Source organism: Hypomesus nipponensis, chromosome 23, assembly GCF_054491055.1.
Source record: "Hypomesus nipponensis isolate SF chromosome 23, ASM5449105v1, whole genome shotgun sequence".
NCBI classification, from domain to species: domain Eukaryota; kingdom Metazoa; phylum Chordata; class Actinopteri; order Osmeriformes; family Osmeridae; genus Hypomesus; species Hypomesus nipponensis.
Window position 1 is genome coordinate 22938579 of NC_140383.1, and position 27601 is coordinate 22966179.

General features: G+C 48.0%; 2 protein-coding genes across 12 annotated transcripts; one reads left to right on the plus strand and one right to left on the minus strand.

Moving 5' to 3' along the window:
* Positions 1-667: 667 nt before the first annotated feature.
* nfe2l2a (nfe2 like bZIP transcription factor 2a) lies at positions 668-7380 on the plus strand. Of its 3 annotated transcripts, none has more exons than XM_084689793.1 (5): positions 668-859; positions 4099-4392; positions 4716-4811; positions 4995-5177; positions 5706-7380. In XM_084689793.1, the coding sequence occupies exons 1-5, from the start codon at positions 821-823 to the stop codon at positions 6957-6959; spliced, it is 1866 nt and encodes a 621-aa protein (XP_084545919.1). In that variant the 5' UTR covers positions 668-820; the 3' UTR covers positions 6960-7380. The 3 variants fall into 3 exon arrangements, with proteins under 3 accessions (XP_084545919.1, XP_084545920.1, XP_084545921.1); XM_084689794.1 differs by having other exon boundaries at positions 843-866; XM_084689795.1 differs by lacking the exon at positions 668-859 and adding an exon at positions 985-2979.
* Positions 7381-8225: 845 nt separating this feature from the next.
* On the minus strand, positions 8226-14091 carry hnrnpa3 (heterogeneous nuclear ribonucleoprotein A3). 9 transcript variants are annotated; one of them, XM_084689803.1, is made up of 11 exons: positions 14013-14091; positions 13394-13555; positions 12473-12595; positions 12213-12359; positions 11839-12049; positions 11643-11732; positions 11213-11434; positions 10983-11099; positions 10715-10843; positions 10452-10571; positions 8226-10353 (listed from the first exon to the last, which is right to left on the minus strand). In XM_084689803.1, exons 2-10 carry the CDS (start codon positions 13397-13399, stop codon positions 10459-10461), a joined length of 1158 nt encoding a protein of 385 aa, XP_084545929.1. In that variant the 5' UTR covers positions 13400-13555; positions 14013-14091; the 3' UTR covers positions 8226-10353; positions 10452-10458. The 9 variants fall into 9 exon arrangements, with proteins under 9 accessions (XP_084545929.1, XP_084545927.1, XP_084545928.1 ...); XM_084689801.1 differs by lacking the exon at positions 14013-14091 and adding an exon at positions 13669-13882; XM_084689802.1 differs by lacking the exon at positions 14013-14091 and adding an exon at positions 13803-13856.
* Positions 14092-27601: the final 13510 nt, after the last annotated feature.

Genomic DNA, 27601 nt, shown 5'->3' on the forward strand with positions numbered 1-27601 from the left:
TGCCATTCAGGACTGTGCAAAGACAACAATAATAAACACTTCCAGGCCTCGAAAGTTCTTGCTTTGTAGCTCATGTTTCTGCTAGTCATCCTATTTTTCGTTTGTAATTTAGGTGAGATGCACGATTGTTGAAATTCAGAGGCAGCGCTTAAGGCTCCGGGCCTCTGTGCATGTAAAGGAGACAGCCGGAAGAGGTCGCCATGCAATAAACTAACTTTCAGGTTTGTCAATGTCAAGTGTCGTTGTGATATCAGTGGTCATCTTCAGCATATCTTTCTTATATCTTACTGCTTGTCCGTCAAGCGTTTTTTAATGTACATAAAGTTTGTGGACATATTATTTGGGTTCAGGTTAGCCTACTTGTATTTTTTGGTATTGAATAAGAAAGAGTAGCCTATGACCGAAAAAAAGGCTAGAGAGTCTGTGTAACAACCCTGACATTTGCTGTAAAACACAGACTGTTTCGTAAAGTCTTGCCTGCCGTTATGTAAACCTGTTTTAATGATAAGGATCAATGTTGTTCAGAGACAATTAATATTTCGGTCCTGTATAACATTGAGAGGGACGATCCCATCGCTGATCCAGAAGCTTGGGCGCTTGACTGGCTGCCGGGCTGTGTGGGCGTGGCCATCATCAGCTGCCTGGGGTTTTCCGTAATTTTCATAAGAATTTAGAAGCATTATTTCCTCCGAAACCAAACGTGCTGCGCCAGACTCGTCTTCGGGTAGACCACCATTTTACACTGCCTCAAAGGAATACAAATAACAGTTTGGGAGGGGGCGTTTCTTTGCAAGAAGACTGTACTTTATTTTCCATTGTTATGGAAATTGAGATACCTAAAATGCCTACAAGTCAACAGGTAAATGGTAATGCTGTTATTTGTTTAATGAACATTGAGGTCATTTTAACACCTGCTCTGGTTGTTTCGTTTTTTTAACAGACCGTACAGCCCACTTTAAAAGTAACATGGAATATGTTTTATTTGTCAACGTACTTAAATTCATTGGCTACTAATTAAGAGCTTATAAAAGCTTCTCTTCCTATCACTATTTTCGCCCTCATTCTTATTGTCGCTTTTGAAACGGGCATATAGGCAAATTATGCTAATAATGCTACTTAGCTAATAATAGCCTATGTCATAACAGTGTGGTAAACTTGATTCTGTTGGAATATTTGTATTTTATGAATTTTTCGTGTGCCGTGCATTACACATGTAGCTTTGTAGCATATGCGCTTCTTTCATTTGGCTACCACTATAGCCTACTTTCACCACGATAAAATGTGCTTAGTCATTTAAGTGCCGCAGAGAAACGACTCAAATAGCGGTGATGTTTCACGTAGAAAGTTGCCGTTAAATATCAAGCGTCCCTCTGTGCAGCAAGACATAGGCCAAACATTGAAAATGGACGATGATGAAATTCATAGCCGATTTGTTCTGTTACAAACTAGTCTTGATTGGCCTGGTTATTGGACGTCGCAGCCCCCCTCGCGTGTGAAGGAGCCCCATTGCGTGTGATCCCGTAACTAACATGATACCTTTGGTCCTGCTTCGCTCATTGCTCAATCCCAAGAGGCCCTATTGAGTGAAGTGCTGCTGGATAACAATAGTAGTTTCCATATACTTTGGCTTTATTTATCAAGATATTTGCATCGCGTAATCTTAACAAGAAACGACAGACCCAGTCAGATAGTTTTTAGATCCTGATCACAGTTTCAAAGCTGTTAAAAAAGTAATTGTCCTATTATAAAAGTAGAGATTGGCCAAAGTAATAAAACTAAAGATTGGCCAAACACCTTAAACCCACGGGACTATACCTGTCACTGTACTTCCTGATATGTGCCTGGTAATGTATTCTGGAAGCATTGAAAGCAGGATTTCATCATGTATGTCAGGAATGGCGTCTCAAGGCAGTGTAAAAACCAAACCTGTCTTTCCTGAAAAGCCACTGTAAATATTTGCTTTCAAAACAGTCCATGAATAACCTTTTTACAAAGCAACCAACCCCTCAACTGTATGCCTACTGTCCCCGCGGCAGCCTCCATGGTAGGCCTGTGAAGGGTAGGCCGTCATAACGCCCTGGTTCCTCTTACAAAACTGGTTTAACTCAGGCTTATTCAGGCGGTCTGTAGGCTGAAGTTTACCCACAAGTTGAAACTTTAATGTTGGAATACATTTCATTTCCAGGAACTAATTTCCCATTTAAAGGATCGGTTCACTGATGCGTAGTGTAGTATATCTGTTTACAACACGGTTATAGCGTGAATAAGACAAACGTCACAAGGTGTGATTGGCTGAGCGGTTAGGGAATCAGGCTAGTAATCAGAACATTGCCAGATCGATTCCCCGCCGTGCCAAATGACGTTGTCTCCTTGAGCAAGGCACTTCAGGCACTTCACTCTACTTGCCTCAGGGGGAATGTCCCTGTACTTACTGTAAGTCGCTCTGGATAAGAGCGCCTGCCAAATGACTCAATGTAAATGTGACACTTGTTCTGACACACAGTAAAATAAGCATTCTGTCATCTGACACTGAGTAGACTCAAAGGCCTCATGAACACGGAGCCAAGCATCGTGGATTAACAAGCCTTAGCTTTTGATCATCGATTTATTTGCGCAAGTTCCGGAAGTCATCTGTCCTTTACGTTTGGTAAGGAAGATGTCGAGTTGTCTCAGAGAAAGTCGTCGTCCGAGTTGGTTTCAGACTGAGAAAAAGCGGACGTAGGATGAAACAATGTAGACGTTGTGGTGTGTGAGCGCTTGAGACGTGTGACAAATGGACCTAATGGGCTGTTTGTGTCAGTAAAACTTGGCTGACCCCAAAAGCTGTAATTATCCACCATCTCCCATGGCCATGATGCATGTTTGTGTGCCCATAAAGCTGCTGTATGATTAATGGTGGGACTTTTGACCTGGCTAGCCGGAGTGACATCACAGGCTGTGGTCAACATGGCCTTGTTGAGTTCCTGATGCAACACTGAGGTAAACACTCCTTGAGACTGGCGCTGATGCAAGTTCACGCTCTTATCTACTGTTCATAGTATCATACTGTACATGTAGGAAAAATGTAGTTAAAAAAATACATGTTTTTGTCATATTTTTGACTTTGGATATTTCGTTTTTTGCCTTCAAACAGAATGGACCAGACTATATGTTAGGGACTACTTGGGTGATTGTGATTTGATATGAATAGGAAAATGCAGAAACTGATTTCAAGCGGTTCTTCAAACGCCACCTTCTGCTTTCTCCCCTCTTGTCACTGTTCTGTCCTTGTGACTCTGAAGCTACCCGCAGCCTGCCCCTGTCCACGGATAAACAGGAGGTCACATGCCCCGAGCTCAGCTTGTGACCAAACATGTTGGGTTCATGCAACATCCTGCCGACTTTGTGAAGCATTTCCTTCTCTAAATTCTCTGTATGTTAAGAGGCCTAATGGAGTCGCACACTAAGCTCAGGCTATGGTTGGACATTCCCATCAAACAGGCAGCTAGCAGCAATATGATTCCAACAGCCAAGAGATGGGCGGAAGTTGAGATCATCTTACAATAAACTAGCCCTAAATCTAACACGGTATCGGAAGATTCAATGTCCAGTCATGTATGAACTGGCATGCGTTTGGCAGTGCGATCCGTGCCAGGTGCCACGGTTACAGTTCCCTCGTGTTGGTTCGACGTGGTCTGCCAGAGAGCGGCTTGTGTCTTGTCTGGCGCGACGGGCCGCACGCCACGCCGTGTTCCTCACCCCCTTGGGTGGCGACGCGGCTCCGTAAACAGAGAAGCAGCATTCATTATTCACGCGGCTTCCTCTTCCTCCTCGCCTGTCGTGGTCAAAGGAGGGCGCGGCCCCTCTGTGCAAAGCCTGGGGGCACAGCAGCAGCAGCCCGTAACTGCGCCAGTAAGGGGGCGTGTCTCTCAAGCCGCACTCACCACTCCCCCACTTCCCCTCCCCCCACCTCTCTCTCTCTCTCTCTCTCCCTCTCTCTCTCTCTCTCTCCTCTCTCTCTCTCCCCTCTCTCTCTCTCTCCCCCTCTCTCTCTCCCCCTCTCTCTCTCTTTCTCTCTCTCTCTGTATCTCTCTCTCTCTCCCCCTCTCTCTCTCCCAGGACATGGACCTGATCGACATCTTGTGGAGGCAGGACATCGACCTGGGGGCGCGGCGCGAGGTGTTCGACTACAGCCACCGGCAGAAGGAGCGCGAGCTGCGGAGGCAGCTCGAGGCGGAGGAGGAAAAGAGGCAGGAGCTGGCGAGGCAGCAGGAGAAGGCCCTGCTGGCCCAGCTGCAGCTGGACGAGGAGACGGGCGAGTTTGTGCCTCGCACCGCCGCCACCGCCGCCGCCGCCCCCTCCGCGGCGCCCGGCCCGACGCTGGACGCCGGCGAGCCCTCGGAGATTACACAGGTACACACACACACACACACACACACAGCCATCAGTCATGTCAGAAGCTGGCCACTCCTTTCGCGCTCAGTTGGGGCGCAGCTGTGCTGTAGCTAGGTAACCACCTCCATCCCGTGTAATTAGAGAAACACAGGTGGCTCTGGAGTTTTGCATCGGGAGGATTTAGCTCTTTAGAAACTGCTGCGTGTGCAGTCGAGTTCAGCTTCGCCTCCCTCATTGTTTCCTAAGGAGGGGACGCCGTTTTGTCAACATGGATAATACGTGTGGCAGAACAGGAATATTCCACTCCTCTGAATGACGAACCCTGAATCTTTTCTTTTCAGAATGTTGGTTTTACAGAAGACAACGGTGACGCAATGTCCTTTGATGAGTGTATGCAGCTGCTGGCTGAGACCTTCCCTCTGGTAGAGAACTCTGAGGTAAGAACGCTGGCTGAAGCTTTTCCTCTGTCTGTTCTTACCAACAACACACTTCCTTGTTTACACAACCCACCGCGAGCGTTAATGCAGCGCCTGAAAATCCTCTTCTTGTTTTCGAAGCATAAAAAAAAAAAAAAAACGCCTTGTTGAAATGTCGCCCAATCAAATCGACTTGCCTTGCAGCCGACCCCCTCCAGCCTGGACGCTGCCTTGGTTCCAGCCCCCGCCAGCGGCCACACAATGATGGCCCCAGAGCAGCCACGTGTGGCCCGGATCCCGGCCCACCCAGACCCCCTGCCCCCGCAGAGAACCTCCCCCGACCTGGAGCAGGCCTGGATGGAGCTATTGTCCCTCCCTGAGCTGCAGGTACAATAGGCAGATTCTCCCCTCCCACCTCCCCCACCCCCCGCGGTCGCAGAACAAACACCCACAAAGAATGCCTGGCTGGCAGGAGACAGGCACCAGCGCACAAGCTCACCTTTGTTGAGCCTGCGGGAGTAGGGCATATATACGTAGGCAGAGGCAGAAGCACACAGCTAATTCCTCTGAGATCGGGTTTCTACATAGAGGGTGCTCATATCCGAGGGGGGGTGAGGGGGGAGTAGGAGGTCTTGTGGCCATAGTAGCAACATAATAGCTTTGAAATACATAGCAGATAATGACACGGAAGCACGCGTGCCTACATACATACGAGTCATGCATCGCCAGTAAACAGACTGGGCCGAACCCTTTGGCATTTGTCTGGTTCCTTCTTCTGGGTCCCTGTGTTCGTTTGAGGGACAGGAACATTCTCTGTTAGGAATGTAGACATAATCCTGGCACAGCTTGTTGTATAGAGCTTGTGATCCGACGCCACGGGGCTTTAAACCATTTGAAATTGTTCCCGTTTCGCAGCAGTGCCTGAACATGCAGATGGAGGACACCTTGCTGGACACGTCAGGGTACCTGCCCACCAGCAGCCCGCAGTCACACAGCCCCGCCTACAGCTTCTACCCCCCGCCCCAGCCCACGGACGACAGCCCCAGCGCGGCCCACTCCTGCCCCCGGGACTTTGTCCACAGCTTCGAGGGGGCCTTCCTGACCGGGGCCCCGCCCGACCACCTGGGCCAGATGACCCTGGAAGCCCCAGAGATAAACACTACCTTCAGCGCAGACGGCTTCTGCGACGTCTTCTACCCAGACCTCGAGGTCCCCGGCGAGATGAGCAGCGCCGCCCCGGTCCACGGCCAGGCCGAGGGAGGCGGCGCCGCCTTGGCCGGCCCCGCCCACAAGCCACCCTTTGAACCAATGGACACGCAGAGCCTGTCTCCGGGAGAGATGTTTGACAGAGGGGAACTCGAAGCCGTGACCGAATGCCCCGACTCCGATTCGGGAGTGTCGTTTAACACGAGCCCGCACGCCAGCTCCCCCGAAAAGTCGGTATACGGGGACGGTTCGTACGGCTTCAGCGACTCGGACATGGAGGAGATGGACAGCAACCCCGGAAGTGCCGAGTCCGACTACTCGGAGATGTTCTCCCTGAACTACCAGCCGGACGGCTTCAAACAGCCCCTCTCGGCGTCGGACCCTGCCGCCCAGAAGCGGGGCAAGAAACACCGTCCGAACAAGACGGAACCGGACGAGGAGACGGGTCACAGCAGCCACCCCTTCACCAAAGACAAGCCCAAGAAGCGCTCGGAGAAGCGTCTCTCCAGAGACGAGCAGAAGGCCAAGGCCCTGCAGATCCCCTTCACCGTGGACACCGTCATCAACCTGCCCGTGGACGACTTCAACGAGATGATGTCCAAGCACCAGCTCAACGAGGCCCAGCTGGCGCTCGTCCGGGACATCCGCCGGCGGGGCAAGAACAAGGTGGCGGCGCAGAACTGCCGCAAGCGCAAGATGGAGAACATCGTGGGCCTGGAGTACGACCTGGACTCCCTGAAGGAGGAGAGGGAGCGTCAGCTGGAAGAGAAGAGGCTGAACGCAGGCAGCCTGAGGGAGGCTAAGCGGCAGCTCAGCACCCTGTACCTGGAGGTGTTCAGCCTGCTGAGAGACGAGGAGGGGGGCTCCTATTCTCCAGCCGAGTACTCCCTGCAGCAGACCAGCGACGGCAGCGTGTTCCTCGTGCCTCGCGTCAAAAAGACACTCAAGAGCAGTCCCAATTAGCACCAATCTGCTTTATTACGTGGTACAGCGTTATCATGGTAATATCTCTATGCAAGGATAACTTTGTAGATGCTTGGCTTTTAGAAGAGCAGAACTATTATAGCAGAACTATTATATAGTTTTTGCTCGCTCTCTGGATCTCTATTGACACATTTTGATATTTTATTTCTTTTGTACTGCTCTCTATTTTCCTCAGAGATTCTTTTACTGACATTCTTTGTAAATATTCACATTGTTTGCTATCGAGATATGAAAATGTATTGTATATATATATATATATATCACGTTTTAGTATGCTACAAATTTTGTTGCAATCACTGTTACGTAAATCTATTTTATAAACTGTACTTTTTGATTTGCAGTTCCATCTTTTTTTATCTCCTGGCTCTCTCGTGCTTTATAATAAACTATTCGTATAGACGATCGGTCTCGTGCTTGACTCAGAACTCAGCTTTGACTAAACACTGGAAACTTTACTGGGAAAAACACTGCAGATAGGCCACATTATGGGAACCAGATGGACACATGGTTTTGGAGACAGATTACGTAACAATCCATGTGATTTCTCTTTCAACCAAAGGCAGTACGGAAGACTGAATAGTGCATGTGGATCAGCACAAAGTTTCTGTACAATTTTAGACTTGATCAATCACCCCACTTTTTACTGAACAGAGACTTGCGCATTCAACTAAATCTGGCCCATGATGACCCGAATCCTTTAATGCTACAGAGCACGTCATGTACAGTGCACAGGCTCCGACAACACAGCGTTCATTCTGTTATGCCACAGTAACTCTATTGTTCAGTTCAACTCCATGTCAACTATGCATGAACACTTTACAAAGGTCCACTGGATAAACACTTTGGAAAGCACAGCACTTGGTAGTATTTGTTCTTCGATGCACTTTCACTCACCAACATTACCTTTGAGCACCAAACCCTTTTCTTTTCAAACTACAAAGCTAACAAAAGATAGCAGAATGACAAGGTACACTCCCAAGTTCAGCTTTTGCTACCCTGCGTTACTTTATGCAGGACGAGAAAATAACCCACCCACAAAATACAACCTCCTAATTTGATAAATGATTTAAAAGGTTTGTTGTTGTGTGACCATTACCCAGTGACACAACTACTCTGTTGTGCAGATCGACCAATTCAATTGTGTTCAGACTCTCAACTGAGTGAATTACAGCTATGATCCATACCGAACATATCACAAGAAATTGGAGGGAAAATATCATTATTCAGGAATAAAAAAACAAGTCATTTTTGGAATGCATCATTTATTTTATTCACAGTTTATGGTCAAGACTTCCTATGGGAGTGCAGAATGTTCTGGGTGTGCGTCTGTCTTTAATTTAAAGAGAGCAGTGTGCTTCCGTACATGTGGTGTGGCGTATCCAGTCTCTGAGCAAGGGAGCAATGCCCTTTGCCAGCTTAAGGGAACAAATCCTGTCACAGTACCCAAGACTCTCCACGTTTCACCCCTGCTCTCAAACCCTACACCAGGGGCGTAGCCAGAACAATCTTTTTGGGTAGGCCTAGAAAAATACAGATAGGCATCTTTTCAGTTTTTTTTTTTTACTTATTTAGTTTGCAATGTGCAACCGGTGCATAATTTCTTGGAGATATTTTCGTTTTGGGGTAGGCCTTAGAACTATTTTGGTAGGCCTGTGCCTACCCAGGCCTACCCGTGGCTACGCCCCTGCACTACAGTCAGAAAAGAGTCTCCAAAGTCTCCCTTGAATGTTCCTGCCACTGTGAGGCCCTGGTTCAAACAGTGTCCAGCTGAAAACTGACTGACGGAAGGACTGCTCCAGAAACCTCCAGATTCTTTGCAGAAGTGCAATTTGATCGGCTACACAATAGGTGAATGAACCCTTCTCTCATACTTCACAGACCAAATGCTATTGTTCAACCTCTGTGGTATTTGTACATTTAAGAGTGTCAAGTGGCAGCCGTGGATAATACTTTAAAACCGTCTTACCCATCCAGAACCTTCCATGTTACCAGGTCTTTACAGAGTTTCAGCCATTAAGAGCAGATGAAATGGTTCTTTCCAAATCTGTAAATCAAGCAAAGTAGTTACTCTTACCTGCTCCATCTTCTGAAAGGTAAGCATTTTTGAGAAATACTCACTCCCTTTTTTTTTTCTTTCTGTTACGTCTGAAAACTAGTATTCTCTGGCAAAGTGTATCTGACTCAACAGGATGTCCGAGTGTCCAGATACAGCACTTCCTAGTCTTTCTTCGCTAGCATCGGCTGCTGGGGACGTTTAGCTAGCCTGGAAAAGAGGCTCACTACACGGCGTGGAAACTGCCCGCTCCCCCTCCTTGGACGTGGCTGTGGAAGCTGTCTCCTCTCTCAACATGCTGACTCGTCCACTGTGCTGCAGCTGCAGAGGTCCTGTCTGACAGTCTGTTCCATACTATTCCGCTGATGAGGCTCCTACTAGCTCAAAACTGGCATAGGTGGATTGTGAGGCTGGCCCTAGGGACTAGCGGACTGTCTTGCCATTGAGCCATGGGGTTGGGGGAAAAAAAAGATCTTTGAAAGTAGTTCCAAGAAAACGGTTCTTCTCGGACATGGCTTTTTACTACACTTCGTTACAGACAAATACGCAATGGAGAAAAAAATGCAACTCTCTCTCTCAGCCAATGACGCACTAAAACCTCAAAGTACTTTACTAAACAAATTTTATTTAATCTGTTTTGTTTTTTTTCACTTCTCAAAATATTTAAACAATCTAGATTTCTGTTTACTGAGTACAAGTAGTGTCAAACATTCCCTTAATTAATGTCCAGTCTGCTTAAAATTGCTTGTTACACTAATACTATGAATTACATGCTGTTCTTCAAATACAAAATCAAAATACACATGACACTGAGAAACAAGCAATCATAATAACTTCAAATAAAAATGGCCAGCTAAAGCTTATAGATGGGCCTGCAATGCCTGGGATGTTTTGACAAAACCAAATTCTTCAGTGACAAAGATGAAAAGACTTCAGATCTAAATCTAATACATCTATAGCAACATAACGCATCATTCAAAACTGACTGCAGAGTAAAAAATAAAAAATAAATGTAGTTTTTACTCCCGATACCACAGGCACAATACACACACACTTCATATACACAAAAGAGAAAATGTGTAAATGGGGAAACATCTATCAGAATGTGGAAAAGGTTCTACGTCTACACTGGTTGGCTGTTGAGCTTGAAGAACAGTCCCCTTTTTGCATTAGCTCCTCCCATTTTAGCTCGAGTAACGTGTCTGGCTTCTGTGTTCCTCTAATGCTCTCAAGACGACTGCCTCAACGTTAAACTGCAGCTTTCCTGACCACTGCTTCCTCCCATCACCCCTCCTCTCCTCTCCTGCTAAGATCTGAAGCCTGTTGAATGGATACAGGATAGAACAAAACAGTTATTCTACACTTGTACTCTCAGTGTGCTGTGTGTGGTCAGGCATGTTGATTCGAATGGAACTCACCCCGGCGTCAAAACTCAATATCTCCGTGAGCCACCATAGCCTCCTCCACCACCACCACCTCCACCTCCGGACCCATATCCACCTGTAACGAACGATGATCAGCCCGTTCAAAACAATAACCTGTCACAACCTCCAACAAAGTGTAAATAACTGTCAGAAGTTATTTACACTTTCAGAAATCACGATATTTACATATGTTGGTAAAAAAAAAATATATATATATATATTTAAAGAGCGTAACCGGAGCTAAAGACTTCACTGACCTCCGTAAGGACCTCCGGAGTTTCGGCCGCCAAAATTGTTCCCCTTCATAGGTCCGTAGCTGGACTGCTGCCCACCGTAATTGCCAAAGTCATTGTAATGTCCACCTCCTCCTCCACCACCGAAGTTTCCTGAGCATCAACCACAAGAAATTCAATACAGGTGTCAAACGAGCGAGCAAGCGCCCTATCCAGACACCAGACACCCCAACTCCAGTGGCTCATGGATCACTAACTACATGAGCCAACACCTCCGACAGGTTCTGTGTACCTCCATCGTTGTAGTTGTCGTATCCTCCGAATCCTCCCCCCTGGTTGCCGTACCCGGGCTCCCCTCCGTAGCCCCCCCGGCTGCCGCCGTAGCCGGGCCCCCCTCCGTAGTTCCCACCTGGAGACACAGCAAACGCAGCGCTCACGAGAGGCCCGCGGCTCGGGTGACGCCGCCGCGTTCGGCGACGCCTGACGAACACGCGGCGCCTCCGAGTGTTTGTGAACGCTCACCGTCTCCCCCGTAGCCGTTGTAGCCGTCCCCTCCGTAACCGCCGCGCCCTCCGCCAAAGCCTCCTGAAACACAGGGGGTACGCGATCCGTCAGAGCGCCCGACTCCACTCACCCGGCGACTGTAGTTGTCATGGTCAAAAACAGGGCACTTGCCTCTGCCAAAGTTGCCATCCCCAAAACCTCCACCTCTGCCCATGTAGTCCCCTGGTCCTCCACCCCTGTCTAAAAGACAATTACGGTTACATGGAAGAATTGGCACTGCTCTAACTGTGTACAGTTCCACCACTGCACTAAGGACTTTAGTGTGAGTGCAGTACCCTTGAAAGTGTCGTTGAGTCGATAATTTACAGGATAACAGCTTTATTACGTAGGGCGTCTCTTTGTTTGTGGCAGAGAACAAAAAAATGAACCGTTTATTGTGGAGACTTACTTCTCTGATTTGACACTGACATCATTTCCTGTTTAGATAGGGCTTTCCTGACCTCGCAGTTGTGGGAGTTGATAGTGTGGTATTTCTGAGCTGAAAGGTAGACAAAAAGAGAATAGTTACACGCGTTTACCAGCGTTTTGTTGAAAATTAAAATGATAATAGAAGACAAATTCGTAAACCCAAAACGACAACACACCGACGATCTTATCGACGGTGTCGTGGTCGTCGAACGTGACGAAGCAGAACCCTCTCTTCTTGCCCGTCTGCCGCTCCTCCATGATGTCAACGCTGTCGATCGTGCCGTACGTCTCAAAGTACTCTCGTATGTGATACTCCTCCGTGTCCTCCCTGATGCCGCCCACAAAGATCTTCTTCACCGTCAAGTGGGCGCCAGGGCGCGAGGAGTCCTGAGACCGAGCACATCGACATGAGCACAACATGTTCTCGTTCAACTGAGATGCACCTGGAAGTGAATCTGGGATACATTACAAGGGTCAGAAGTGAATAGTTCCAACAGGGTTGGTTTAACTGGGTTAGCCCCATGAGGTTAGTTCAGCTGGCTAGGCTAACCTCTCTGGACACAGCCCTCTTGGGCTCAACCACGCGACCGTCCACCTTGTGCGGGCGGGCCCCCATGGCGGCATCCACCTCCTCGCCACAGGAGTACGTCACGAAGCCAAACCCTCGCGAGCGCTTGTTGTTAGGATCCCTCATCACCTTAAGGACAGTGGGGAGGTCGTCACGTTACTTTAAAAACACACAAAATATCAGACTCATTCTTTATTATCTGTCATGTGGAAAATATGAAATGTCACAATGGTTTTTCTCACCACACAATCTGTGAGCTTTCCCCATTGTTCAAAGTGGGCTCTTAAGCTCTCCTCCGTAGTTTCAAAACTCAGTCCTCCAATAAACAGCTTTCGGAGTTGTTCAGGCTCCTTGGACTCACGCCCCTGTTAGGTCAAAGAAAGGGGTCAAAAGCCAAATCTGATTAAGTTACTTAGGAAACCAGCAATTGATCAGAAACAGTGTTAGACTTGACAGTTGTACACTTGACCTCACTCCCACGTTTGACCTGTGCTACTGGGCTAAAACGCATCCAGCAGGTATAGGCTGTCATCCTAAGAAAAGGGAACGCATTTCTGAATGTAATCATTAACATTCAAAACACTCCTTAAAAACCTTCATAATGGAAAGAGGGAATTAAGGGACGCACTCGTATTTAGCTAACTGGGGTTAGGTAGCCAGTCTAAATTAGCTGGCTAGCTAGCTCTGAAGCTAATGTGAACAACAATTTCATCAGTCTGCAATATTACATTTATAGACAAAACATAATTTGCTCTAACATCGTCGTTGTACTTAACAGCAATTCATAACATCGTAACAAATGTGACAACACTTGGATACATTTGACTCCACGTGTGTCTGTTCGATCTCTGGAACCAGTGTCTCTAGCTTGTAAATATGATCAGCAACGATCGAGGCCTTGACAATTCTGGAAGTAACATTGTAGCATCATGTAATATGGCTAGCCCTGGCTGTTGATTTGAGTCAAACAGGACTTGAAGGAAGCTAGCTAGCTAGCTAGCTAGCTAGTGTTAGCTAATAGCTGCAGTCACCGGATTCAACGATGCACTTCAAATATCACAATTTTTTTACACGGACGGCTACTTTGAATATAATGAAGCAGTCTTTACAATTTGTTGTACAGTAAACATATTAAAACATCTGCTGTACAATGAAAGCATCACCTCCATTTCGCAGCGTGATCGGTCCTTCTGGCTAATGACAGCAGAAACGTTCCTCGGTGACAGTGACAGGGATTAACGGACCACGTGACGAAAGCAGTTCTCTGTACCGATCCAGGATCGGTGTTCTGTTGATTTGTCCTGGTCCCACGTTGTCAGATGTTGCTAACGTAGCGCAAAATTATAGCTAGATTAATCGATATATCTATCTATCGATCCATCCTACCACATCGACAGAAAAATCCTGGTAGTATGATTTTACAGCGCAAAATACGTACCGAATCAGACTGTTACCAGTAGGCCTATCAGTCTAAAATTAACAGGTAGGATAATATTACAGTGCAAAATACATAATCAGAATGTCCTAGCTGTCTAAAATAAACGAGTAAGATGATATCACAGTGCAAAATACCTCATCAGATTGTTCTACCAGTCTAAAATTAAAGAATAGCCTCGTATGATTTTACAGTGACAAAAATGACGCAATATCAATGTGCACATGCGCAGTAAACCTTGGTAGGATAATCTGACGGGTAAAATTAAATGTTCTTCACCAGAGGAAACTATTTAAAGTATACCTCTCAGCTGAAATTGCATAAAATACACAAATCTCTCAACCAACCATGTAAACCGACCCAAATGCTGTACTGAAGCATGTTTAAACTGCATACGGAAAGCGTTTTTGTACCATGATGTTGTGGTTTGGTTGGTATCGGGAATAATGTTATGAAACAAGGCGGACAAGCGCGTTGTGTGCCATCTACTGGCCACTAAGGGTGAGGACAGTTGGAGCTTCAGCAGACATACAGGGCTTTGTCCTTGAAGTGTCCCAGAGGGTCGTGCCACACTTACTCTCTCATGTGTGTATTCAGAAACATGACACATTCTGGCGTCAAAGCCTATAATTATATCGCAATTTAAAATACAAAAAGACAAAAACATCCATAAGAAAACTGGTTGAACAATGATGTGTCAAAATCTATTTTAGATTGTAAATCTCTCTGTTAGTCAATGCAACTGTCGCGGGATGCCTTACCATAAACACATAACGTGGAAAGAAACTGCCAGACAAGAACTTTCAAATTTACAACTGTTTTATGGGTTGAAGTAATGTCTGTCATTACCGTTAAATTGTACAATGAAATACAGCCTCCATAAAAGTGGCAATATTTTATTGTCATTAAAGTGACTAGTATCTATTGTCAATCCATAGCTATTAAGTGTGGACTTATGAAATAGATCATTGTTTTGGTTGTTTCGGAATTGTTAAATGATGATAAGTTAGATGGACAATTCAAACAAACTTACAAACAAACATTTGCACATATTATTTATCCCTCATGATCTTTCAAAGTCTTTAAAGCCATTTAATAAATCATTGAAAATGTGTCCTATGTTTCACCCTTATTGTGACATTTAAGTCACTTGACTGTCCAGAGCACCACCTATGTTTGTTCCAGCACATTTATTTTTTAATTAAACTGGTAATGAGATTGAGGGCCGGTAACATTATTTCCGCTTCAGAGCGTTTGCTTAATTAAGGAGGAGAAGTGAGCTGTGAATCAAGAGGGTTGCTCCTTCAGGGGTGGTGTCGCCAACGCGTCGCTGTACCACAAGTACAGACACTCTATTTAGACATGGAGAAAACAGTATTGCATTTGAATGACTCTTCTCAGCTTCAGAATAGGCTGAATCCAGGGTACGAATTACGGGGAGGTTTGGGGGGTCTGACCCCTCTGATTAAGACTTGGACTTGGACCCCCCCCCCCCCCCCCCTAAAAAAAAAGAGGTAAGAACAACAGGTCGGGGGGGTTGATACACGCCCTGGAGAAGAAGTTGACCCCCCCCCCAATTGTCAATGTATAATTTGCACTCTGGCTGAATCCTTTGTGGAAAGTTTGGATGGGTCTTACTGCTGACTGCTGCATTGTTGGACATGACGATTGGTTTCATTTCCTCATAGCAACGAGGAAAAAGTAAAGTGTCACAAAATATTGAGTAGGAGTATCAGCCGCATAGGTCACGGAGTAACACTCGTTACGCCCGTGCCAAGTACAGATGCTACAGGGAACAAATGAGTGGGCGTTTATACACAAGTCCCCTAGTCCTTTGAAATACCACCTCAGTCTTATATATCGACTTTGGCTGGGACGGAAAAATCCCCCCCCCCCCACCTTAAAATAAATTCACAATCGAATGTTGGCCAAATACTGTGAGTGGCTGTGAGCAGTGAGGGAGCGGAGCTCAGAGAGGAAGGCTGCTCGCTCCATCAGGAACACCAAGATACAGTTTGATTGATGTTGTGTACACTTCTCCTTGCCCTAACCTCTGGACAGAGTGTGTTTGTTTGGTTGTTGATCACACCCCCCCTGCTTGATCGAGAGAGCAACAGACCGTGACATGAAGATATATCACAAACTACCCACCTATTGTTAACTATCCTTGGCTACTGTTCGATCATTTTAAATGCATTATTCTTTGATAACATACTGATTATGCTTATCATGATAAATAGCACAGACACGTACAGTACTATCCACATTTTGTTGAAAATACCTGATTTTGAAATCACACTTACACCGATTTAAACAGTAGACTAACACTGCAACATGTGACAGATGTCTATTTCCCTTGTGCATTACAGGGATACCCGACTATAACCGAGTTTTTCAATCAAACCGTTTTATCCTGACTGGGACAAAATTCATAAAATTCCGGAGGTAAGAGGATTGTCTATAGTCTCTCATAAAAAACACATTTGCCCTGATTTAGCAACTGTCCAATCATACTCTTGATTATAATTTTGGCAGACAAACGAATGATGTCATCAGATTCTGAAATAGAAGGTAATGACATCCTCGATGGTTTAAAAGGCAGCACTTAGGACAATAATTAATAGAAGTTTTATATCCATAAAACCCCCAGAATGATGTTACCCCCATATATCCATGGGAGGCCCTGTGTGCAGCCGGCTCATGTACAGTAAATCCTCATCAGAGACGAGACATGCCATAGACGAGTCTTGCTGAAAGATGCTCCTAGCCTCTCCTCTCTACCAATCTCTGATCAAATCAAATCAAATGTATTTGTATAGCCCTTTTTACATGCAAGCATGTCACAGAGGGCTTCACATACGCCCATAGAACTGCCCCTCAACCAACCTAAACCCTCAAGGAAGACAAGGAAAAACTCCCAGAAAAACCTCCCAACGGGAGAAAAAATGGAAGAAACCTTGGGAGGAGCAATTCAGAGAGGGATCCCCTCCTCCAGAGACGGTTGGTAAGAGAGAGGAGCAGAACACAAGCTAAACATAGTCATACAATGTCAATGGGTTTTGAAACACCAAAATCCATTGTTCGGCTTTATAGACGTTGGATGGGACCGGGAAACTCGCTGTTGGCCGTCTGATGATATCCTAAAGCTTCGAGCCTTAAAGTGTTCTTGAAAGGAGCACGCATGTGAACATACAATGCTCACAGCTCGACGGAAACGACAGTAGAATAGATGAGCAGGTTAAAGGGTGCCTGACCTTCCTGTCGGAGTGGGTGAATGAACCACTAGGTGGCGCCATGCACCAGTGAGCAAGCAGAAGTTCACCGTCCAAACTCATTCAACTACAACATAAAACATCTGTCAAAGTGTTGCTTAATCGCTTTGTGTCTGGACACAGTTCAGTTTAGGTTGCAGTGTCTTGTTTTAATTGTCAGCTCCTGGTTTTAAATAGGATACTAAACAGATAGAATGAAGAAGACATATGTATCTGACACAGAAGTGTTGCATACTTTTAACATAGGCAGACTAATAACCTGTACTCTAATTGCGTGTGGACATCGATGTATGTTTAATAGATAAATAAAAGTGTGTATCTGCATACCTGTGTTTAAGTGTTGACATGCAGTCCTCTAGATGTCCTCTAGATGGAACTGTTGCCCAAGACAAGTTAGAAAACGTCCACCTCCCCCCATCCCCGTGTGATCAGAAACCTCTGCAACGATTGAACTGAATGGAAAATAAACTCCTTTTACTTCTTATGCTGGTCTGAGCACCTGTTTTTGTCAAATATTCTTTGCAAACCATCAATTGAAGTATATGTATGTATAGTAAACTGTATTATATCTTTTTTATACCATGTTAATAATAGAATATGTCAATATTATTTGGCATAAAACCGTCAAAACATACCTCGTTCCAGATAGATTATTAGATTAGTTATGTACTAATAACACAAGTGTCTGATTTGCTGAAGAACATGAGTGTGGCCAGATGTGTGTTTTGGAATAGAGAGGTTTGGAAAGACCCCCACCGCACCTATCACCTGGCCCAGCCGAGGCAGAGGGCAGAGGCTGACCTTGTCCTGAGGCACGGCTGGTTCTGGGAGGGGAGCCCAGCAGAGCCTGGCGCTGGGCAGACGGACGTACGCAAGTGGAAACTGGGAGGAAATGGAGATTCAGAGCAGGGAAACCAGGGAGTCAATACAGTCACCGTTTACCACCCTTTCGCATGCGAGTACAAAGCCAAGCTCTCACATCAGTGTCGACCAGAATCTCTCTCCCAGGAATTTCGGAAAAGAACAATTCCTTGCATCTGTTTCCTGTTCCATTACATGGAGGAAACTGGGTGTAAATCACCCCAAATAAAAATAGAATCGGTGGGGTTCCTACAATTTGTGTATGGCCTCACAAACTCTTTCTGCATTGTGTGTATGTGTGTGTGTGGGTGTGTGTGTGTGTGTGTGTGTGTGTGTGGGTGTGGGTGTGTGTATGTGTGTGTGTGGGTGTGTTTCTCTGTGTGAATGTCAGTATATGAAGGTGGATACTTTGACAGCATACAGTGATTGCATCATATGGTATATGGGCCTTTCCCCCAGGGTTGAAAAGCCTCCTTAATAAACAAGGCTTGGTGGGAGACAAAGAAAATCCCACCTCTGAAGGACAGTTCTCACAATCATTTGTTAAATGTTTTTTTATCTAAAAATATAATTAAAAAAAACGAATTGGCAAACTGCCCATGGATTACAATAGAGAAAATATTTGCATTAAACATTGAAATATTCATGCAGATTTGTTTACTGAACCAGTACCATAAATCATTGTTAAAATGCCTTTGGAACATTCTGGAAACTCAAATTGCTGTACATTCTTCATAGCAGAGTCTCATAAACAGCACAGCAGGGTCTTCCCTCCAAGGCCAAACACCAAAGAGATGGACTCATATCAATGATTCTAGCAGAGCCAAGGAGCTCCCTGTGTTTATAGCTCTGAATAAAGTATTCACCGGGGGAGAGCAGCTTTCTGGACGATTGGTCGACCTCCTGCTGTGGACTGAAGTGCTTTCTGCCAATGTCTATATTTTGTACAATAGCATTCATTCAACAGAAAATATTTCCTATTCAGAGAGTAGGATATCTGCAAATGGAAACCTGTCATTGTTTCTCCGCATTGACCATCACAAACGATTACGTCTTTTTCTTTGTTTCCGACCCTGGGTTTCATAAGCGGACAGGACTTCCCTGAGAAGTGTAAATCCAAAGTTCACAGAAATTAAATAAATAAAACTGTGTACAGTTGACATGTTTGTAGAACTGAAAAAGCCCTTTTGTCCCTTCCTCCTAATCCCATCTGTCTTTACCGGGACAGGCGGACACAAATAATTCCAGAGACAAAAGCAATTCACCTAAAACGCCCTCATAAACCAATGGTCTTATTCATAGGTCGACACTGGAATAGGGAAGCACGGCAAAGAGTTCCATGCACGTGGAATCAATGCACTCCGTTTGATTTGCAGTACCGAAGGATCCATGCAGGCTGATACATGGAACCTGCCTTCACATGTATCGACACGGTCAGGCAGGCCTCTCTGCTGGGCTTTAACGAGCACCAGGATAGCCTCGGACCGGAGCATTTCTCTCCACCTCTCTAAATATGGACAGATAGCATCAGCCGTCTGCAAATAGCTCTCTGGGAGCAATAAAGTGGTTTGGGTCATTTGCTCCGGTTTGTCAGAGGTGCACATGATAATTCTCCAAGGGTGCGCGAGGGTGAGAATTATTCAAGGTGCCCAGATTTCAAAACAGAGGAGAATCACTGGCCTCGCTTTTTCTGTAAATCCTGAGGTCGCTTTAAACGCAGTGACCGTGACACGTCCTCATTCTCAGGATAAAGAATAGAATGGGAAGGAATGATTACATTAAGGAAACATTCCAATGGATTGGTCTATTGATGCCCGGAGATGAGAAGCAGATAGCGTGCTGCAATAAAACCCTTTATTTACAGCGCCTCGCTGGACCACAGAGGACTGCAGTGTTTCGCTCTGCGTCTAATTGACTGCCTGCTGTAGGAGATACATAGACTCTCACCCCTTCACTGCCTCTGTCCTCAACGACGCAATAACAACGGCTCACTCTGTTAACCGAGAATCAGAGCCACCCTGGCTCTCTTATAAAAGTGTGATTCTCGAGAGAAAAAAACCCCAACAGGATTGCGCCATAAAATGCGGATTACACGCCATCGAGGAATTCAGTCTCCGTGTAGGGTTTGCGTGTGTGTGTCCCCACAGGGATCCGGGTCGCTTCCGTGTTTGGGTTGCGTGCGGTCCGTTCAGTGCGCCTGGCGTCTTCCGGGGAGAGCCGCGGGCGGGGGGGGGGGGCAGGTGTGGGAGGCGAGGGATAGCCACACTCCCTCTCCTCATGTCTGTGTACAGGCAACAAACGACCGCAAAAGTGCTGCTTTCACAGTCCCCCCCCCCCCCCATCCCGAAGTGGAGCTCCCGGCAGCAGGAGACAAAGGGACGGAGGGATGATGAAGGGATGAGCAGCGGAGGGCAGGTGTTCCCTGCGTCTCCGGGGAGTCGGGGGGGGGGTGGGGGGGGTCTACACCTGCCCACGGCCGGCCCTCCGTGATGGATCGATGGAGCAGACACTGACTCAGCACTCACAACAGCTCTACCTGGGATTAGAGCACAGAGGACCTGATTGAAACCCACTGTCATCCCACAAACAATAACACACATCCATCTTGGAGTGCCGGGCCAGCTACCGACTTGCGCGCTCCCCTATCACCGAGAAGGATTGCTCCGCTGATGACGAGAGGCCCTATTTTTTGGATGAGAAGCAACAGCCACATTTCTGCAGACATGATGTCTAATGGCACCGCTTGGACACTATAAACACGATCTGCATCACGAGGAGGCAGATGAATAATGACCTCAACACCTGGGCGAAAATCAGTGTAAAAGCACACGGAGACACACACACACGCACACACGCATACATGCACACACATACAAACACACACACACACGCACACACAAACGCAGATCCCCCCCTCACACACACACACACACACACACACACACACACACACACACACACACACACACACACGTGTACATGCACACCTTTGTATCATATTGGAGTTGAAGTGGTCGACTCTCATATATATCTACATTGGGGGTTTGTAAAACATATTCTCAGTCATGAGACTTGATTTAATATGTATACGCATCTGATTTACTGCACTGTATGATTTGATATTTCTACCCCAACATCGGTGTGCTAGCATGTCCATACGTACTGTTCTACATCAGGAAGCCTATGAACACAAGGCTAGTCATAGCAGCGTACGGGTAGTGCCCTGATGCATCTGAGTTCTCGAGCGTTTGATGGCTTGACATGTTGATCTCCTTTGCTTGAAGGGAACATTCTTTCCATTTTGTTTTGTTTCCAAAGAGGATATCTGGGTTTTCCATTACTGGGGATAAAGTCTTCAGCTCAATACGAAAAAATAAGAACAAAGATCCTAGAAAATGTTAAATGAATCAGTCCATCGAATGGTTCTAATATTGATTTTCCATGGATGTTGTGTGGTCAGCACATATCATCTGTGCTGCTGTTAGAGGCCCCATTGTTTTCATAAACATAATACCAGTACACTGTCACTACCAATTTGAATAATGGTATTAAGCTTTCTTTTGAATCATTTACTCAGTTATAACTTGGACACAAGGGAAAAACATTGCAAATACAACTACTTTTACGTAATCTTGGGTGTACATTTATCCAAAAGACGTGTCTTGAAGAGACTTGTCTTGTCTTGAAGGGACTTGTCTTGAAAGGACTTGTCTTGTCTTGAGGAGGGATCCCCTGATGCTGCAGTACTTAGAAGCGTCCTCAGAGGGAGCCTGAGGCATGAAGTTGAAGAGGATTGATCAAAGCATTTTCTCTCCAATCTTTATTTCACCCTCTCTCTCTCTCTCTCTCTCTCTCTCTCTCTCTCTCTCTCTCTCTCTCTCTTTCTCTTTGCCTCTCTCCCTCTCTCTCTTTCTTTTACCCTCTTTCATACTCGATGTCAGTCAGTCTCTCTCTCTCTCTTTCTCTTTCTCCCATCTCTCTCGCTCTCTTCCATCTCTTTCAATCTATTTCTCTCTCTTTCTCACTCTACATATTTTTTTCCTCTTTTGCTGTCTTCCTTTCCTTGAAATATATATACAGTAATGTTACATCTATATTTATGATTTATTTACAGCATGATCTTCTGTAAATTCACTGGTCAACAAAGAATGTCAAATACTGTAAAGCAATATTTGTCATTGGATGCACCATGGATGGATGTCCACGAAGTGTTTGAAGACCCAAACCTAGACATGTCGAATCCATTCATCAAATGACAGAATCTACTTTCAGTCCTCGAATACAGTAACTTGCGTGTAAACTATACTTTCGCAAATTGTTGGGAAAATGAGCGTGGCTTCATTTAGTGCTGTCAGAGCTGTGCTGTGCTGTGCTGTGCTGTGCTGTGCTGTGGCCGGCGCTCTCCCCTTATCTTGTCCTGCCCTGCTTATCTGCTCAGTGTTCAGCCTCGGCTCTGTAATGAGCTGTGCGCCCACACCTCAGTCCATGTGCAGGGGGCCTGACGCTGTCCTGCACACACACTCCCATCTGCTCTGCCTACACACACACACACACACCTGAACAGACACAGACACACCGACACGCACACACACGCACGGACAAGCACACACGCACACACCTGCACAAACACACATACACACACGCACGCACACACCTGCACGGACACCCCCCCCCCCCCCCCCCCGTGGCTTCCCTCCGCCTGCAGGGTGGCTTGGCCGGCTAAAGGACCCTGGCCTGGGGTGTGATGACAGATTTAAAGGATGCTAGAGGACTGAGTGAGACAAACTCTGGCCCGCAGCGGATACGTCCCACTCCTAACATCCAGAAGTGGCGCAGAGTGATGACATCCTCCGGCTAATGAGCAGCGTTAACATCCCGCCCGCGTTCCAGGCCGACACAGCCAGCTGTAAATCTGCCCGCCGCGGACGCCGCCCCGCTAATACAGGAAGGGTTATCTAATGACTCCGACGGCCGCGGCTAATTTTCCGTCGAGTTGGTGGTGCACCCCCCGCACCGCCCCCGCGGGCGCAGGACGACAGCCCGCGAGGAGAGCGACCTCCGGGGACGCCGTCTCGGACCGTCTCCCCCTGCCCGGGTGCTTGTTAAGGCCACGCTTTACGGCTTGGTGTGGGAGACAGTGTCAGAGCAGCATCTCTGCGCCGAGAGAGAGGGAGAGAGGGAGAGAGAGAAGGAGAGAGGGAGAGAGGGCAAGAGGGAGAGAGGGCAAGAGGGAGAGAGGGCAAGAGGGAGAGAGGGAGGGATGGAGAGAGGGAGAGAGGGAGAGACAGAGTTTTCTGTCGGAGAGGGAAATGCTGAACGGGGCGCTGGAGAGGTCCCAGACCCTGGCTGTCCATCGGCCCACCACATTCCCGGGACACACCGGGGCTGTCAAGCAGCTCTGTGTCAGTGGCCCCCCTGCCCCCACCCCCCTCCCCCCACCCCCCTCCCCCCACCCCCTCCCCCCTCCCCCCACCCCCAAGACTAACCCCCCCCCCCCCCCGCTATGATTTGTTGAGTGCTGGAGTCAAAGGGGACTACTTTGTAGATGGGGTTCTCTACTTACCTGTTTCCCCCAAAATAAGGGCAATAAATGTCACTTCATGACACTCTCTGGACAGTATCAGACCGACCATTAATCTGTGCTTCGAACTGCACACACACATTCACGCACACACACACACACACACCAAGAGGACAAGGAACAGGGAAAACAAGCAAACAATCGAGAGCGACATGCATCCCCGGGTCCTCGTGTTGCCGGGCAGGATCATCAGAGGCAGCCGGGGGCTCCGAGGGAGGGGTATAAAGGACGGACACTTCCTTTGAAGCCCCACCGTGTCTGGAGTTTGTCTGCGGCCGTAATGCGATTGTGTTTTACAGCTTAGCTCAAACGAGCAGAGGGTAATTGCTGACTCGTCTTCTAACCGTCCTAAATCACGGCGCGGCCGCGAGGCGGCTGACGAGGCGGTGCCTCTCCCAGGTTTTTCGGGAGGCAAAGATGCTGCCTCCGTAGAATCCTTGCAAATTTGCAATACCTCATTACACTGAGAGCATGTTGAGGCTGGCATTACCAGGGGATTGGGATGGATCTTGGCAGAGTCATCTCGGTCATACACAACCTGCCAACTTGGATTAAAAACAGATTACTCAGAGACAGCAGCATTGTCGTTGGCGACGGGTTTAAATGTGAGCTGCAAAAGCACATTCACCGCCTTTATGTGTCTGGAAAATTCTTTTTTGGACGATGCATAGAGATTCTAGAAGCGTTTTTAGCAGCACTGAGACAGTGGATTCAACGACTGTCATTATGCGCGTCAATAAACCGCGGAACACACCGGGCTGTTTGATAGCTTGCCGCCATTTCTCAAAGCGTGACATCCACAATATGGCACAGAGAACTCGGAGGGGGGGGGGGGGGGGGGGGGCGGGGGGGGGGGGCAGGATGGGTCTGGGCTTAATTAGATCCTGCGGAGCTAAATCAAATAAGCGTAAATGAGAGAGTAGAGCCAAACCCCTCCCCCACAGATGAAGCCGCGCGGGCTGTCCACTTTGTGTGGCTCCCGATCGCTATCTCTCAACCGGGGCCGCGCGCGTGCTTGAAGGTTGGAGCAGGTTTGCCCTCCCTCACTACCCCCCTCCCCCACCTCCTCTCTCCCCATCCCCCCCACCCACCCACCCACCCTCCACCCCCCCCACCCCACCCTCCATCCCATCTGCACCCCCCCCTCCTCCTCTCTCCCCCCCCCCCCCCTCTATCTCCTTCAGCAGTCAGAGGAGGGAGGAAGGAGTGAGAAGGGAAGGGAGAGAGTTCTCTCCTCCAACACGCCTCCCCTCTGGCTCTCCCTGCTTAACCTTGACAAGTCAATATGATACCGGCGCAATTTGCTTATCTCCTCCTGACATTACCCTCAGTCGCCCCACCCCAGCCCCCAGCCCCTCCCCGCCCCCACCCCCGCAGCGGGGGCCAGGAGATGGCTATTAGCATAGCTTACAAACACAGCCCATTCCCCAGGCCCTGCCCCACACCCCACCGGCACACACTCAACATACTGTTCCTACATCAAAATGTCACGTCTCACGACGCACGTCTCCTCGGAAACGCAAAGCGTCATCGCGCCACACGTTTGAGGAAAAGAAATCGCTCTTCTCTGCGGAGCGGCCAACCTGAGCGGCAAACCCAATCAGAAGCAGCCAAACCTGCGCTCTCCCCCAATCAGAAGCAGCCAAACCTGCGCTCTTCCCCAATCAGACGGCCGGCGCGAGGAGGAGGGAGGGTGTTCGTCAGCATGCCTGTGTGTGTCAGGGCCCGTGAACCCTCATCCTCCACGTGAGCATCATCCAGCCTCCAGCATCTGGCCGGGCCAGGAGACCTGGAGCCCCAGTCGGGCTCCGGGGCCCGGGCTGCAGGGTGGCTCCGACCCAGGCCTATCAGTCACCAGACCCGGAGGCCCCGCTCCCCTCATCCCACCACATAAGGTGGCGTAATTGATACCCATCAGCCCCCGCGAACCATCGCCTCTGTGGGAGGCAGAGCGGGGGTGGCCTTGGTGGCTCGTGTTTGGTTAGGAAGGGTGGGCTGGGGGGGGGGGGGGGTCTGTGTCTGTGCCATCACTCCACTTGAAGGTGAGATGATTTAGAGGCCTGGGAGAAAGTTAATTTCTCTTGATCATTGTGCGCAACCTGGAGCCTTAATGGCGGGCGTAATTAATTCTGCTGATGTTAATCACCAGGGCTGGTCCCCACAATTATCAGCCCTGTGCAGATGGGACGTGGCGCAGACATGAAAAATTAGGAAAATGAATCTGTAATGGGGTGGCAGATCTAATCTTGGGAGAAAACAAAGTTAGGGAAGAGCAAGGAGCCTCTGGATTCCAGGTGAAAGCCGGCGCCGCCGACAAGCGCGCGTGACAGGGCTGAGAAATGTTCCCGGGTCCGAGGTGTTTGGTCATTACTGGGCCCACCGTACTCTCCCATTGTTGATTCATCACGGTAGCAGAGGTGAGGTTAAATATCTCCTTCCTGTGCGGGGGGGAATGAGGGTGTGTGTGTGTGTGGGGGGGGGTTGTCATGTGACACCTCCAGAGTCACGGTGAGGTTAATCAGGCTCCAGTCTCAGGTTGTGTGGGGGCTGCAATCAACTACCACACACGTTTGGGATGGGGTGAGAAGAGGAGCGACTGATAGCACCAGAATTCAACACACTGGTTTGAACTGTGCGTGTGTGCATAAACACACACAGTTTTTATGCACACACACACACACACACGCCTTGTAGATGAGCAGACGTGAAGACACACACACACACTTACTGTAAACTAGTCATGCACACACACTCCCTGACACACACACACACTCCCTGACACACACACACTCCCTGACACACACACACACACACACCACACACACTTGATTGGTTCAATCATGGTCCTCCTGATGGGAGAATTACTAAAGCATTAGTGGTCAAAGGACAGGTCCTCCCAAAGGACGTTTCCTCTGCCAACGTCAAACAAAATTAAGCAAAATCCAGCAGATTAATTGAAATAGCAGAAGAGCCATTTTTCAAGCTCTTGCTTAACTCCAGCAGTTGGGCATGCTGTCATTGCTATTTGGTCAGATTAATTAGTCTTCCACCTAGTTTGTCTCTAATAGGGCATGCCATAGGTTCTTAGGAAATTTAGGAGGTTAGAATGAATCATTATTCATAATCATTGTGGTAAGAAGTGAGAAAACCCAACAATAGACTGTTATTGCCAACCATGATTCAGTCTGAGTGTGTTATTAATGACTTCTATAACCTTTTGCTCTGCATTCCTGGTTCTCACACATAAAGGAACACACAGCTTCAAACTGGAAGGTACATCCACATAAACCAGAGCACATACTCAACACACACAATTTAATATAGAAAAAGACCGATAAAGAATGTGTATGTGTTTACGGTGACGACTGCAGACCGTTCTAGTGCAGAACCTGACAGCACGGACACCTTTTGACTCTCTGGGTGTTTGTAGCAATAACCATAGCAGTCAATACACACATATCGACCCACCTTACACTTAACGCACGCTTTTCCAATATAAATCAAAGGTCAAAGGCTCATTTTGCTATAATTACTCACAAGGGCCTGTAGCAGCTCTTGAGGTGAGCGTCAACAAACAGTAATAGATGAGCCAGCTGGCCGTGTTCATTGTTCTCGGGTAAGCTGTGTCACCGCAGCCACGACCAGGTGTTTACACAGGGCATCTCCTCACAGAGCCACGCTGGGAGGAAGGACATCCAGTCACAGGGGCCCTGCCAGGGGCTGGGGGAGAGGCTGGGGCTGGGGGAGAGGCTGGGGTAGAAGTTAGGACTGGAGCTGGGGTAGAGGCTGGGGTAGAGGCTGGGACTGGAGCTGGGGTAGAGGCTGGGGTAGAGGCTTTGACTGGTGCTGGGGTAGAGGCTTGGACTGGTGCTGGAGTAGAGGCTGGGACTGGGGCTGGGGTAGAGGCTGGGGTAGAGGCTGGGACTGGAGCTGGGGTAGAGGCTGGGGTAGAGGTTAGGACTGGAGCTGGGGTACAGGCTGGGACTGAAGCTGGGGTAGAGGGTGGGGCTGGGGTAGAGGCTGGGGTAGAGGCTGGGGTAGAAGCTTGGACTGGTGCTGGAGTAGAGGCTGGGACTGGGGCTGGGGTAGAGGCTGGGGTAGAGGCTGGGACTGGAGCTGGGGTAGAGTCTGGGGTAGAGGCTTGGACTGGTGCTGGGGTAGAGGCTGAGGCTGGAGCTGGGGTAAAGGCTGGGGTAGAGGTTAGGACTGGAGCTGGGGTAGA